We start from the raw sequence: 16,684 nt of genomic DNA, 5'->3' as shown, positions 1-16,684 counted from the left end.
AAAAATGTAAAATTTATTTTTATTAAAAATAATAACCAGGAATTTATAACCGGAAGCTTTGTAAGAAATGTGTAATTTACAGTTTAGCGTTTAAAAAAAAATAAAACCCGTTACACTTGTCACTGTGTTGCCACAAAAAAAGTCAGTCGTTGGTCTAAACTCGAAATGACAACAAATATAAATTCAACTTTTTTATATTTTTTATTTATCATTATTATTATTGTAATAATAGAAGCAAGCAATAATGTCAGTAGTAAATTAAATTTAACAAAGAGAGAAGTGCCAAAAAGATATTTAATATTTCCACAAGGAAGTAATGTACAGGTACAGTAAATTGTTAAGTAAATATTTTTATTATTTTGTATCGGGATAAATAAAAAACTTTAATGACAATTGAATTAAATAAAATGATAAATGGGGAAATAAAATTTTATGAAATCTGAATGCAGCTGGTTTACTGTTTGACGATCGGGACCTATGCCAAGCCAGAAAGCTTCTTTACTGTGGGAGTAACAGCGGGTTTGGCTTGGGAACTGCCGCACAAAAACTCGGTGCCTTACCGAAAACCTGCTGAGGTTTATCACCGACGTAGCAGAAGAGAACTGTATCGCAAAGTGGAGTTAATGTTGAGCACGTAAGTCACTCAATCAATTGAATTTAAACTTTCAAACTAAAATAACAGTAAAAGTCTATTGCACGAGCATATCGCGGAATATAAATGAGCTATTGATTCTTATCGATTTATTTTTTTTATTTTTATTCTGTTAGCAACTCAACTTTTTCATATAAATAATTTTTTAAATCTATCGATTACTGAAAACAGTCATCCAACGATAAAAAGGACAAGAAATTCTCCTAGTTTTCTATTATTTTGAATTGGGAGCTCCTCGAAAATAATTTGGGATGATAATTAGTAGGCAGAATGAAACAAATCAACTGATGGATCTCCAGAATAGATGACATCGACACGCCTAGACACATGTTTCATATTTCTTTTGATATTAAATATATTTATTACTGTTCTTCTTGTATAATCCCATTAAATAATACAACTTTCGTTGATTTCAGTAAACTCAAGCAGTAAAAAAATTTTCTTGTACCTTTAAAGACCTTTTTTCTCAATATCAAGTTTATGGTTTTTAATTAAAAATATTTGATAACTTGATCTTATCCTTTACATCAAATTTGATCCTTCATACTCATATATGTTATAAATAAATATATTTTATCGTTCACCATCGATAAACTCAAGATAACCTCATCTTCATAGGCTATCAAGCTTAGGACAATATATATACATCTATATATATAAGTATATACCCGTATGAATAGCTGGTTCAGTTAAGAAGATATCGATATTGCACTGCTATCATATGCCCCTGGGATACCAGTTATTTCTGAGGCTGGGAATAACCGTCCATCCGACGAGTTCTAACGATGTTATCTTTAACATCATTCTCTATCCTATGTTAACATCAGAATAATTAAATAAATCAACAACAGCAAAAATAGAAAAAAATTATTTATCCAATTTACCCGAATCTCGATATTTTGCTGTCATAAATTAAATATGCATTAAATATTTACATATACTTAGGTAACAACTCAGTTATCACACCACCGGAAAGATGTCAGTACCAGTAGGGAGTTATAACGCATGAGTGGCTTCTTAAACGTGTTGCAACGTCACATCACGGCTGCTGATATTTACCGCAACAAAGTTGAGCTTTTCGCGGACGTTGAGTCATTTAGTAATGTGACGTTAAGCTTGTTTCGGTATTATAATATATCATGTTATGATACCCTATTATAAACTCAAATATGTACTGAAAGTAGATAATTGCTACGAAATTACTTGGCAAATTTACAAACAATCATCTCTAATTTTAAAAAAAATATATACTATTTTTTCGATCATGGTTTTGTATTTATAATCAAATCAAAATTATGACTTGTCACAGCTCTCGAAGTTTAGCATTTAAAATATTTTTTAACTTTTTTTCACATGGGTAATTATTAATCTGTTTAATTAATAATTCAAATTAGTCATCCTCTCAATTTGTATTACGCTCACTCATTAGCAAGTAATAATGTACGGTTGAATTCGTAAATTAGAAATTAATTAAAACTCTAAATATCTACTCCATGTATATTTCCAGATTATTTGTTACACTGTAAAAAGAGCGGTGTTAAAAATGGACTCGTTTTAACTCCGCCCGGTGTAAAAATGAAATTACACCGGTGTAGAAGGAGTAATACACCGGTGTTAAAAATACCGGTGTAAAAGCGGAGTAAAATTGGTGTAAAAGCGGGGTAACCGGTGTAAAATCGGAGTAATACCGGTGTAAAAACAGGGTAACAGGTGTAAAAGCGGAGTAATGCCGGTGTAAAAGCGGGTATTTGCGTCCGCTTGGAGTATTAACTGTAAAGATTATAAAACACAAAAAATGTCAGTTCTTTATGAAAATTAATAAAAAATATCATTTTCTAACAAGTATAGTGATCGAGTAAGTAAAAATATTCACAAAATAAAATATTTTAACACCGGAAAAGAATATCTACACCGGCAGCGGCGTTATTTTAACACCGGTCTAAAATATTTACACCGGTGGCGGTGTTATTTTTACACCGCCTTCGGGGGTAAATTTAACACCGATAATTTTAACACCTACACCGCTTGGACTTACCCCGGTGATTTTTTACAGTGTAATTCTTTTTTTTTTTTTCAATAAACCTATCACAGCTTTGTATTTTTTTAAGAAAATAGAAATCTACATGATAAACTTAGGGCGGTTTTATAAAATATAAAATATATAATAATTTATTAATAATAAAGTAAGAAGATGTCTTTTGTCTTTGCAGACGAGGCAAAGATGGCAAAGCCTGCGTGCTTAAAGCTCTTTGTCAAGCAGCAAGAAGAAATGACTCTGACGTTGGAAAAGGCAGCTTTATAGAAGAAATTCTCTACTCTATATTCACGTGAGTGCTGCGCATCATTCATTCACTTATTAAAATCACTTTTCCGCAACATATAAACTCATATTTACATACCCACACACACATGCATAGATACATCTATACACTCACACATGATTCATACACGAGTACGTGTTTTTCATGTGAAACCTGACAAAGTAATAATCTTCTTTATTACTTCATACACATTAATTTAATTACCTGCTTATTTTATTTAATAACTCACCACGTTCCCTTTCTTATTCGTTTTTTACAGATTACCCGGTGGTTCTTACGACGTCGACCCAAAAACTCAATACGAGCTAGCTCACGACTCCAATAACAACTGCGATGAAATTTATCCCGCTTGTTCCGATGTTTTTTTTCTTTAAAAATATCTTTATTTATTTAATCACCGGTAATAATGACTTATTTTTTTATCTTTTCTTCTGTACAACAGAGTATATATATGTATAATTAAGAAAACAAAACTAACTAAAATAAAACTAAATGGAATAAAAGTAATGAAAAAAAAAAAAAAATGATAATAAAAAGAAAAAAGTGTAACAAGAAATAACGAGATAAGTTTTTTCTCGTGGGGTTAAGCGATAATTTAACATCGATAACGGTTAAATTCACCGAGGACTGAACTTGGTAGTGATAAATTTATGAGACGCTTACAGCGCTACTCGAGGGAAAGTAACTGAGAAAGATAGTATTAAAATGACAAGGATGAAAATAACCCTATGGAATTTTATTAATAACCGCATACCTACTTTATCATTCTCGCTAAAATTTATACAGTTTTTTTATTTATTGAAATATTAATAAACATTTTGTATACCCGGTGGTGTTTTTTTATTAATATAATTTTACTCATTACTCATTTATGACTTTGCGACAAATGAATTTTTTATGGTTCTGCGAAGAATAAATAGTATATTACACTACAAGGGAAGAAAGTTGAAATTCCTGCCCTGTGTGATAAGATGCCCGAGGCGAAGCCGAGGGCATCATGACACACAGGGTAGGGCTTTCAACTATCTTCCCGTGTGGTGTATACGATTTTTCTTTATACCTGGTCGAAAGTACGTTTATTAATTACATTTTTGAATACTATAAACAATACAACCACGTTCTGCCTTCAGCTGACAGGTCGGCCATGTTTTTTTTATTTGCTCCCTATTGACGCGCCTCTTTCGGACATACATAAAACTTTAATTTTTTTCCGTCTCTCTTTTTTTTTTTGTTGCGTTTTTGATGCCTGCCCCGCGACATTTGAAAGCACGAGCGAAGCGAGTGCGTCTGGTCGGCGGGGGCAGGCATCAAAAACAAAACAAAAAAAAAGACATAATTATACTTATAAAAAATAAAAAATAAAAAAAAATTATTTTTTTTCGAAAGAAATAAATTTATGCCTATGAACAAGTTTTTTTTCCCTGCCAATAAAAAATATATAAATGAATACATAAACTTTCAATAATTAACCTCGCCTCTGCATCAAAATCTTTTATCACCTCATCCTCGTCCATAAAGTCATCAGATGATACTTTTTCAGTCATTTTATTATTGCAAGTACACTGTTTACTTAAAATATCACAAACAACGAGACACAAAAACACTGACATATATATAAATAAAGCAACGATCTATGATGTTATCGTCAAAAATTTTATTGATAAAGTGGTAGACGTTCAGTAGATGGCAGCAGCCGGCTGTTTCCGTAGGCACGAAAAAATTTTTTGCTCCCGGCGATATAAGTGGGGCGCGTGTAACTCCACCAGGAGAGGGAAATGAGACTTTAGGCCTTAAAATTAGGGAGGGAAGTGCGTACTTTCGACTAAGGGATAAAGAAAAAATTATTAACATGTGTTGGGATATTAAAATGCATATAAATGTTACCATGTACAAGGAAAATGTCAGCTAGGATTAAAACTTTAGATATGACGAGTGTATGCACATATATTTGTATTTATACAAATGTAGGAGTGTAATTTCCTGCTGGCGAACTAGTGTCGCAGTTCATCGTCAACAACATCGTACTCTTCACATGTTTTTGATCTATCTATACATGTATATTTTCATATATATATTTATATCTGCAGAGAGGTGGATAAAGAGAAAAAGTAGAGTTGGCTTTTTTATGTTACAACGAAGTACGCAATAATAATGCATCGCGTAAATACTAAAAAAAGTCGGATTTGTAAAAAAAATTCGTCGGAGGAAAGTTGATTTTTTTTTTATTTTATTTTTTTTACGGTACGTCTATTTGTCAGAATGAAAGTGGTGAGGAAAAATTAATTTAAATAGAGAGAATAATATTATTTTATGATGAGTTTATGGATTTTATATTTTTAGATATTAAAATATGATTTTGTGACAAGATAATTTTTTTCACTGCTCTCGATTGTCGACATGATTGATGATAGAAAGGGGAGTAGGCTAATAAAAATAAAAAATATATATTTTGTCAAGAATTTGAAATTATTTTATTTTATTTTCTGATGAAAAATTTTACAACAATTATTTTATTAAATTTTAAGAGCTTGAAAAATGGAGAGAGATGAATAATAAATAATTCAAGAAATTTTAAGTGCACGGAAAGAAAATTATGGCAGCGGTTCCCATAATTTTGTAAAATTTTTTCCTATACCATCATAGGAATTACGACCATAAATTATGGGAGCGGTTCCTATAACTATAGGAATGTTTCCCATAATTATAGGAATAGTTCCTATAATTATGGGAATGATACCCATAACACTATAGGAATGGTTCCTATAATTTATAGGGATTCTTTCTATAATATTATGGGAATGATTCCCATAATGCAATTGGAATGGTTTCTATACCATTATGGGAATCATTCCCATAATATTATGGGAATAGTTCCCATAATATTATGGGAATAGTTCCCATACTATTATAGGAACCATTCCTATAATATTATGGGAATGGTTCCCATATTATCATGAAAAAATTAATTTAAAGAAGTGCAGTAATCACTTCTACAATACACAGAAATATTTTTAAACATAAAAACAAAAATTCAAACATTGAAAAAAAAAATTGTATTTGGCAAAAAAATATTAAAATTTTTAACAAGAATTTTTTGTCAGCACAAAACATTCAAGAAAATTCAAATTTTTGGAAATTTCTACACTATTGTGCAAAAAAAAAATTTAATGATATTATAGGGATGGTTCCCATAACATTATGGGAATAGTTCCCATAATATTATAGGAATAGTTCCTATACCAATATGGGAACCATTCCCATAATGCATAGCAAAACTTCCCATAATTTTCTTTCCGTGTGGAAGTTAACTTTTTCCTCAGCCCATTTTACCTCAGAAGGTAATCCAACTCTACTTAAATACTCAATTATACTAAAGTAACATTAAAACTAAAATAAACTGATTTAGTACTCGATTTTACCAAAAAATTTTTATTTACAAGAAAAAAAAATCCAGTGAATATAACAGTTGACTTGCGTTAGCTCTCATCACGTGTCTGGAACTCCGATAACTCGCACGTCAAACAATCTGCCAGCACTGGTAGCAACGGCTGTCGAACGAGTTTTCATCCTCGAAAAGACTCTCTCGACTCTTTTCTTCCTCTCCGTTCTTCTTAATCTTTCTCCATTTTGTACTTGTTCTTTCCTATCAGCATCTTCTTCTTATCCACTTTCTTCTTCCTCTGAAGATTATCGAGCCAACTAAAGTAACGACTGTAAAACAAAAGTTTATATATTTTTTTCTTCACGTACAAATAGCTCGTCATGAGAGTTGAACGTTCGTTACTCATCATCCAAAGTGTTCTTGAGATTCTGCAGTTGACTCTTGCCAACTCTGAGTGTCCTCTGGATACTATGACACCTGGAACTAACTTTAGGAAACTACTACATCGTAAGAGACGACACCTGGTCTTTCCCAAGAGCACCACATTCGTGGTAAGCTAAATTACACTAAATCTCTATCTACCTCAAAAACCAAACTATCATTATATTTCATACCTCCCATTATTTATATTATACAACTTTATTATCATTATAATTATTATCACTTATTATCATTATTCACATATCTGTACATGTACAGATGACAGTCACGGGATTGAAGTCAATTCAAGTCAAGGAACCCACTAACTGGAATTTAGATTTAGAATTCGACATGATCTGGCCAATTCCTGATGACAACGTCGATAAAAAAATTATTAAAAAAAAATCTAATCATAAATTACGACGACATAAAAGAGATTTTTATAATACATTTGAATTGGCGCTTGACAGGTAATTGAGATCTAATTTAAAATATTTTATTTTCAAGACCTTTTAATTATTAAGGTTATTAATACAGGAAAGTAATTAATAGTTGCCTGAGCAGAGGATTAATTTAAAATTATTAATGGATAAAAAAGTAATTGTAATTATAATTATAATTTAATTAAGGCTGCTAAGTATTAACACTACAAATTGATATGATTGCTCCGAAAATTGGTCTATTGTATAAATAGCAGCATTTAACAATAATGTCACAATTAATATATACATATAAATACAAATATATGTATCTGTAGATATAGGGAATGTGATGGGAATTGTGTAGGGTTTAACGAATTTACTCTGGTTTATCAATTGAAACAAAGCGAGTTAACGTTAGTAGTTTATATATCATTGTTCGCTGTGCACATTTTACATCAAAGAGAGGATGAACTGCTCGCGATCCAATTAATTGTTTAACGAATAATCAAATTCAATTAATGGCCATATTTATTCTGTTCTGTCATCTCATCAACAGTATAAACGGGATAAAAAAATATATATTTTTATTGAGTCTACGTTAATAAATAGTCAAAAGGATATTTATGTAAATTGAGATATAAATCAAAACTCTTTTTTTGTTCTTTTTTTTTTTTTTTTTTTTTTTTACAGACTTGGTTTCTCTGGTAAGAATTGCATACTGAGGACAATATGTGAATCGAAAATGTTCTTACAACCACCCGGGATTTCATTCCTCGATGATTTATTGCGTGTAATATTGAGGTAAAGCTTATATATATATACATATATATATTCCCTCCATTTCGTGTCAGATATTGAAGACAATCGATATGATTAAGCTATGAAATATAGTATGAACTTATGTTTTTTTCATTTATAGCCACGAAGAAAATCAAGGGAATAATCCTGATGAATATGACACGGCATATAAATCTATATCTGACTGTAATAAAATATATGAATGCCCCATTTCACTGTTAGAATTATTTTTAAATAATTTTGATCTATAAACTAAATAAATTTAATTATTTACGATTATTTAATTTCTTTTTATTATTAAAATAATTTGTACTTGTACGTTTTTTGTGATAAAATGTCAATAATACAATATTAACCGAGGTAAGTGAGAGAGAAAAAATAGTTGAAAGGTTTTGTACTCTCAGTGGAGTGAAAAGTACAAAGAGTTTTAAAATTGGGTCGAGGTTTTAGTCGCAAGGGATTTACGGTTAACCACCAGCCAGGACAATAGGGATATGGTTACATCGCGCTCGCGGTTCTCGCTATTCCCTCATGACCAAGGCTCTTGGCAAGCATAATACAAAAGACGTTTTCTTCACTCCAATGACTTTAAATTCTTTTTTAAAACTTACAGTAAAGTACTGAAAAGCAAATACCATTGACACGGTGAGCTTTAATAGAAGAAATAGAATTATGCTAATGTAGGAAATAAAGTTGTCATCAATACAATTGGATTATAAGACGGAAATAATGCAAATTCTCATATTTACGGTAAAAAGAAAAAAATTACTAAAGACTTACAATATTTTACTTTTATTGCCAGAGTTTTTTTCTAACCTTAAATTATTTTTAGAGCTTCCTAAATGTCTTTACGGTTCACTAGCTGAGCTGATACTGACTTTACCCCCACTCTCAGTAGTTTAGTGTGACTCAGCACCGCGGTATTATTAACGGAAGGCGTTTATTGGTTAACGTTAGCCAATCAAGTAAACGCGATCGACCTAAGAGGGGATAATAAGTCTGTAAGGTTCTACGCAGTTACAGTACGTTTAGTTAGTATTTAACTAATTCCAGACACGACAAGTTATCAGAACTTATATTTAGCACTAATTAAACATCAAGTATTTAAATTTTTATTTATTATTTTGTGTTAGTTTAATAATAATGATATTTATTTATTCACTTCCATTTGTCATGACGAGGAGTAAGTTATTTTTTTATTACGGAGGCAATTTGAATATAAATTAGAATAAATGTATTGCTATGATATGAAGAGAGAATATAATTTTGAAATCCAAATTTCGTGCTTGAATATTTGAGTGAACATACAAGATCTCACGGGGAGCTAATTGTTTAGCAAATAACCGAGAATATGACATAGAGGAGCGTGAATCTCGTGAACAAGTGGTGGCTGGTAGAGTAGAGAAATACCACAGATAGATGTTAATATGTCTGACAATGTCGGTTGTTGAACATTAACCATCCTACACTTGTTTTATCTCCGTGTTACTCAAACGAAAAGATAATAAAAAAAAAAGAAATCCAACAAAAGCACGTGATCTCCCGCTAACTCGAAACAGTCAGCAGTTTATATCAAAAAAAATTTTTTTTTCGTCGACGAGCTATAAAGTAATATTTGAACTCACATTACAGGTAAGTCTATGGCACCTTTATTGTTGAATTTATTATCCTTTTAATTTAAAACGCAAACTTTTGCGTACTTTATTTTCACATGCATATTCATTTAAACTATTTTATCGTTCTATTATTATTTTCATTTTTTACTATATATTTTATATATAGATATTAAAATGTCCATAAATAAAGCCACTATTGTGTGAACGTAATATTTTATGAATTTATTATTATAACTATTTAAATATTTAATTAAACATTCAAAGTTTTAAGATAAAAAGTTTATTCTTAAAATAAAACAGTTATAATTTTTATGTAAATTATAATAGATGTAATTAAGAAATTTTTAATAGCTTAAAAGATTGGATAAATTAAGTTATTAAAAAAGCTATTTTATCTTGCAAAAAGTTTATAATTATTATTATTATTATTTTAGTATTTCGTTTCATAAAAAAATGCATGAGGTTTTTTTTTCAAAAAATTTAATAATTCACAAATTTATATTCATACATTTTTATCGTATTTTTGATAGTTTGTCTGGAATATCAATTCAAAGTACTCCACTTCCGGATGAGACTTGAGCTTGGTTTATCTTTACCTCGATTTATTATTGTTATCAATTAAAAAATCAAATTGAATAAATTAAAAACCTAATATTTACGTCAAGAAATACAATTTACTGCTATAAGTGTCGTTTTTAAGTTGAAAAAACGAAAAAAAATGAAGATAAAATAAAGTTTGTCTAGATTGTTAAGATACTTTTAGTTGACCTCCGGACATTAAAGAGTACAGTATCGCTGTAGTCATGTCTATCGATCATTTTCTCGCCAGTTTCACTCTACCAACTAACAATTTCCTGTTTCCTAAAGAGCTTACCGAAGTGAGTTACGAGATATTTCCACCCCCACCTCACCCAGAGATCGATCTTCCGTCTACCGCAGGAAGTTCCATCTAGTATGACGCGACCGTACGCCCTACTAAAATATACTTAACTCATTCATTGTACACTTTTGTTATTATTTCAACGAGACACGTGCACGTACATGTACAGGGAATCCCATTTATTTTAATCTTACACACAAAAAAAAAAATTCTCGACTGAAGGTAAATATTCTTGATTCAAGAAAATTTTTTTGGAGGCCTAAATTTTCTCAGATAAAGTATAAATCTTCTCCAACCAAGACGAATTCTCTTGGCTCAAGAAAATCTTGACTTGGTTCCCGAAAACGTTTGTCTTCAAAAATATTTTCTTGACTCAAGATATCTGTTTTTTCTGTGTACTTACTTTTATAAATATAGCAAATAACAAAAATACTCAACACCACAATGATCATCTTCATTCACATTATTCAGACATTAAATTGTATTTTTAGTCACATTAGTTATATTTTATTTACTTCGCCGAGGGAATCATGATATCGACGTATATAAAAAAGTTATTATGCATTTTTTCGTTTTATTGCTATGTTACGACCTTTTTTATAATCATAAGTTACAATATTTGTTTACTGCATCTCACTATTATTCATAGACATATAAAATATAAGGGCCAACGGGGGACTTTGGAATTCTTTAATTTTTAATAATCAAATTTAATTCTGTTTTGCTAAAAAATTCATGATAAGCTCAAAACAAGTCCTAAGATTTCGATAAAAAAATTTCTGTTCTCTTTGAATTTTTTAAAGCACCCCACTACCCTTCCTTGTAACAAAATCTATTTTTAAAATTGCTTTATTTATAAACATTGGCATTAGGTTTCGATACACAGAGGTAATTTCACGGAAGTAAAATAATAAGAAGAAAAAGCAAGAAACATAAAAGAGAAGAAAAAAAAAGAGAAACCTCGAGATGTGGAAGGGCCACGAGGGATTGACGTTATATATCCTGGTGTTGTATATCCTCCTGTATACAATGAATCCGGTAGACACCGACGAGAGATCTCTGTCCAGAAGAAAACGTTATGTAGTTTTTCCGGAAGGCTCAAGCTTTTCCGTAAGTGATTTTCTTTCTTTCCTCTATACGACCAATTGTGATTAGTTCAGGTCACGTCAAACCGTTGTCCCACTCAATCAATTACATTCCGTTTTTATCCTTTTGCCTCCACTATCACCGACGAACCGCACCATCATTTTTTTCTTTTATTCATTTTATTTTAATTGTCTTTCATCTAAAATATTTACGCATTTTAAATAATAATTGGAAATATTTAATTGTAGATTGCATTGTGTATGACCGTACACACACTGACTCCCGACAATATATTTACCGAAGGTTTAAATTGGGGAATATCTTATGATTTACCGAATGAAAGTAAACCGTCATTGGATCCGTTTCTTCAAGTTCGTCGTAAGGATCACCAGTCGGGTGATTCAATAAAGCAGCGTTATCCTGAGTTACTCAAGACAGATCAATGGATTCAAAATGGAAATTCACTCGGCTACGAAAATTGGAATAAGGGGGCTTACAGTTACAATGCACTTGACAATTTTAAAAATAGTAACAAAAAAAAACCAGGATCTACCAGCAAAACCAAGATGCACTATCGGAAATCGGATTACGACTACTTTAAACGACGACATCGGCGGGAACTTTATAACAAGCTCGAGGTCATTATAAACGCGTGAGTATTTTTTTTATATTTATTTTACTTAATTATAAAGTTAACATTGTATAAAGTTATATCAAGTATCGATTTGAATATATAATGCGAAGTAGCAGAGTTATATATCTTATTAAAAAAAAATATAATTTATGACAACATTCTTCCTGTCAAGTAAAAATATTTTACCAACTTATAATAATTTTTCAGCAATATTTCAAGGGATCTCATATTAGACGACCATTCACTGAAATATTGAATTGCAGATTTCTCGTATTCATCTCAATATTTTATAAATATTCATAAAATAAATAAAATATTTTTCATAAATAAATATCTCGATGTCCTTTCGATTACTTGGATTTCTATTTCCATCTACAGAATTCGACATTTTCTTATAATTTCTCATACGATTTATCAGCATTTTTTTTTTAATTTTCTTGCATTCCTAGCATCTTCAGCTCATCAAAAGAACTTGAGATACCGGGCAAATTACGTGCCACTACCTGTCGAACTTTAACTTTTGTAAAACTTGGCTCTAACCGAGCAACTTAGTAAGTGGATGAGATCATAAGAAAAAAAATAGTATTAAAAAGGTTTTCTTCATTTCTTGGAAATATTTCTTGACCCAATCTCTTTTAATTTGTTCTTAAGAAATATATTGAATTAAATTTTTTAAATTAAAATACTTGAGCTTTATGATGGAAAACAATTTCTTAAATTTGAAAATTCATGGAAATTGATCGCAGTATTAAAATAATAAAAATAAGTTTCTAAATATAAATTCTTTTTTTCCAACCCATGAAAGTACTTTTAAATTCATTTTCTTCATAAAAATATATTGAGATGAATTTATAAAAGAAAATTCGTAACATATTTTATATTTTTAAAAATTTTCTTACAAAAACACTTGAAATATTTGCTTCAATATTACAAAATTATAGAGCGTTTACACACACACATACACTCGGACATCATTTTGAAAACAGTCAGAATAGCTCCCTAGGACCTCAAAACGTCGACATCTGATGAAATTTCAATTTTAGAAAATCGGGTAAAAAAAAATAACTTCCCAAAATTTTTGAAAATCATCTATTTTCTTAGCGGGAAGTTAAAAATTTGAAAATAAAAATTTTAAATGATCTAATACTTGTTTGTTTTTTTCAAATTTATTTTAAATATTTTTCAATAGTTTTATTTTTATTTCCGTTTTTTATTTTTTTTCATCTAACCACATTTACAATAGATAGAACCAGCGGTCGGATGTCATTCCCGTTGTCCGGGTAATTGAAAACGCGCATGAAAATAGAAAAAAAAAAGTCGATAAACGCTCGTCTCGGTCACATCGCGACCACCCTTTAAAGGAAGATGGATGACAAGCTGGGAAAAGAGTTTGCTAAATGTTGAAAAGAAAAAAGAAATTACTAAACAATGCAGTTAATGCCTTTCAATTAATCCAAAGCGTCTTCTCGACCCGTCCGATTTTTATTAAAAAAGAAAAAAAAAGGGCATAGAGACTTTAATTTGCGCAAAGAAATGTTATATCTCTCCTTGTACAGTATTGATTAACTGATTTGTAGAAATGACAAATATTTTGGAATTGCTTCGTATAACTTGAGAGATAAAAACAAATGTCTGTATTGGAGATTCTGCTGACATGTCATATGACAATTTATTACCATTAATAAATTTATTTTTATCTTTTTTATTTAATTAAATAAATAAATTTATTTGTTCATATTTTTCCAATTTATATGTATTTTATTATATTATAGAGTTGACTTAAATTCGAAAAACGTCCAGCTTTTACTGGTCCGTAATAAAAATTTCAAGTGGCAATGACTGTTTATAATTTGTTGTTTGTTACAGAATGGGATTCAATGGACGTATTTGCATTTTACGTGCCCTGTGTGAAGCCTCTCAGCGTCTAATGCCAAAGGGGAATACTCTGGTTGAAGAAATGATGAGGATAGCATTCTCGTAAGTATCTCTTTCTTCTTTCCCATAAAGATAAATGACATTGAGAAGATTAAGCCAGCGTGGTGAGGTGCCAAAGGGTTTTCCTTTTTCTTAAGGGGATAAATGTAACTTGAGAATGGAGTAGGAATAAAGGCTAAGATCCTTTTAGCTTTAGCTTTTTCGGTAGCAGAAGCAGTTGCAGTAGTAGGATAGTTATAATATTCTCGGGGGAACAGCTAGCTCTTTACTGCTTATGACTAAGTCTTTCCGTCGAAAAGTTAAAAATTGCTGCGATTTCGGGATTCGGTTATTTATTGCACAGAGGCGTTGCCGATCGCGATCGATTTTCCGAGTAATCTTTAGGGAGTGTAGACATACACACGAGACTTTAATTTCGGGATGTTATCCTTACAACGGAATCAAGTTATTTGCTAAAGCTTGTTTTTTATTTAAATAAAACTTAAAGTCGTGGAATTTTAATTGACGAGTGGGCAAAAGGTTGAATGGTTAATGAAGCTCATTTGAATTTCAGGCTGCCTTTGAAGCGAGTCCTGATGCCCTATGAGCCTAAAGAACATCACATATATACGGAAGCACATCGTGCTGGGCACAAGGGCACCAGATGCGAGTCCATGTTCTCAGGATGCTCGTTTTCACTGATAGACATGGCCTTGGGCAAATACAGTATCAAGTCTGACGACTACGGGAACAACATCCAATCTAATAATCTGAATGTTCATGAAGCTGTGGACGATTCTGTTGGAAACTCTCTGATGAGATACAACATGAAGTAATAGTAATAATAATAATAATGATAATAATAATCATAATAATAATAATAATAATAATAATATAATGTATAAGTAAATCTATTTTCCAACATGAAAGCTTTGTTGTGCTATTGCTTTTACTTATTTACTCCGGTTGTGAAGTAGATGATTATTATGGCTCAAATTTTTGTTCTATTTTTAGTATAAATATCTATTTATTTCTAATTGTTTTGATAGTGTAAAATTAATTTATAAGAATAGAATCTCTTCGTCTGATTATTTCGATTCAAATAAAACATTTTAAAACCAATTTCCATTTTTGAAACCTTCTCTGTCAGCTATTAAAATCTTCAAATTTTTGATTGCTTCAATTTATTACTTTTTAAAATTTATTGCATTTTACAAATAATTAAATATTTTATTAACTATTTTCGTAATTAGTTCTACATATTTTGTGGTCTACCTTCGTTTGGACGCAACCCTCTTTCATTAAATCTAATACGATAACCGGCTCACACACATATGCTCACATATATATTCACCCACACGACGACTATCACCGCAAACGTTAAATTAGTAACTCCCATTGGAATTGACCCGATTAACGATCGTCAGGATAGCTATTCCCCAAAATGACAATGGCTCCAAAGCGACTCCTAAAGTGATTAAGAATCTCAAATTCACCTCCCAAAAAACAACCGCTAAAAATCCGCAATCAAATCCCAAACTTTTTCAACAGCAAACAAAAAATTTGTCCCAAAAATTGATCTTGCTAATTTATTACTTCTCGTTTTTTTCCAGAGATAAAATTTTCTAAATAATTTAACCATTCAACGGCAGATTGAAAAACTTTTAAATGTAAACCAGCCAATAATTGGCTCAAAAACTAAGTAAATAAAAAATTTTCTCAGATATCTCCAAAGAATTGATATTTTTTCAATGTAAACTCGGGTAAAAATTTCTTTCTTCGTACCGCAGAATAATAAGCGCGGAGTTAAGACCAAAAACTTGTAAAAAATCAATACACAAAGAAAACTCAAACAAAACAGCAGAAAAATACAAAGTAGTAAAATTATCGCCAAAAAAAAAAAGAAAAAAAACTTATGAATTCGAGTACATAGACTTTATAAGTATTGATTTAACTTAAAGTCCCCGAGGGTGTCTTTTATTTTATTGTAAAGACTCTTAAGCAAATTCCATTGGTTACTCTTCTTTGTATGTACGTCAGTCTCCAGACGAAAGATATAGTTTCCAAAGAGAAAGAAAAGTCTAACCAGGGTGTTGACCATTACTCAATACACAATAACTCTATAGAAAAGTTTAATGCATTTTTTGTTCTACTTCTATTAAACTTTATTTTCATTTTTTTTCTTATATAACATAGTTTAAGTTCTACAAGTAAAGACTAGCCTAGACGTATAACTTTCCACAGCTGCCCATTATATTTGAAATACTTAATGTTTTTTTTTCTTTCGTTTTGTCAAGGCTCCAGTTAATTTTCAGCCCAATTTCAATGATTTTCTGCTTCGAAAACTATTCGGTCTATGTCGTAAATGTTTTAATACCGGAATGTTTTATGGAAATTCGATAAAAAGTTGAGTTGAGCTAGCCCTTTAGCGGATGGAATATTCTTGGGTGGTCAAACTCGATGAACGTCAAAAAAGCAACGATAGTATAACTTTGTGATTAGATGTTGGAGAAAACTGTTTAAACATTCATTGGCATTTACCTCGCCATGAATATGACT

General features: G+C 30.7%; 3 protein-coding genes across 4 annotated transcripts; all 3 read left to right on the top strand.

Moving 5' to 3' along the window:
* Positions 1-30: 30 nt before the first annotated feature.
* On the top strand, positions 31-4,705 carry LOC130671678 (uncharacterized). The gene is made up of 4 exons (XM_057475727.1): positions 31-324; positions 450-634; positions 2,863-2,979; positions 3,233-4,705. Exons 1-4 carry the CDS (start codon positions 166-168, stop codon positions 3,345-3,347), a joined length of 576 nt encoding a protein of 191 aa, XP_057331710.1. The 5' UTR covers positions 31-165; the 3' UTR covers positions 3,348-4,705.
* Positions 4,706-6,510: 1,805 nt separating this feature from the next.
* LOC130671677 (uncharacterized) lies at positions 6,511-8,465 on the top strand. The gene is made up of 4 exons (XM_057475726.1): positions 6,511-6,906; positions 7,055-7,245; positions 7,888-7,998; positions 8,117-8,465. The coding sequence occupies exons 1-4, from the start codon at positions 6,736-6,738 to the stop codon at positions 8,244-8,246; spliced, it is 603 nt and encodes a 200-aa protein (XP_057331709.1). The 5' UTR covers positions 6,511-6,735; the 3' UTR covers positions 8,247-8,465.
* A 562-nt stretch (positions 8,466-9,027) lies between these two features.
* On the top strand, positions 9,028-15,203 carry LOC130671673 (uncharacterized). 2 transcript variants are annotated; one of them, XM_057475720.1, is made up of 5 exons: positions 9,028-9,627; positions 11,364-11,601; positions 11,826-12,229; positions 14,078-14,188; positions 14,700-15,203. In XM_057475720.1, the coding sequence occupies exons 2-5, from the start codon at positions 11,458-11,460 to the stop codon at positions 14,959-14,961; spliced, it is 921 nt and encodes a 306-aa protein (XP_057331703.1). In that variant the 5' UTR covers positions 9,028-9,627; positions 11,364-11,457; the 3' UTR covers positions 14,962-15,203. The 2 variants fall into 2 exon arrangements, with proteins under 2 accessions (XP_057331703.1, XP_057331704.1); XM_057475721.1 differs by lacking the exon at positions 9,028-9,627 and adding an exon at positions 11,024-11,044.
* Positions 15,204-16,684: the final 1,481 nt, after the last annotated feature.

Source organism: Microplitis mediator, chromosome 7, assembly GCF_029852145.1.
Source record: "Microplitis mediator isolate UGA2020A chromosome 7, iyMicMedi2.1, whole genome shotgun sequence".
In the NCBI taxonomy this organism is placed as follows: Eukaryota; Metazoa; Arthropoda; class Insecta; order Hymenoptera; family Braconidae; genus Microplitis; species Microplitis mediator.
This window is presented reverse-complemented; position numbering and strand designations above follow the sequence as displayed.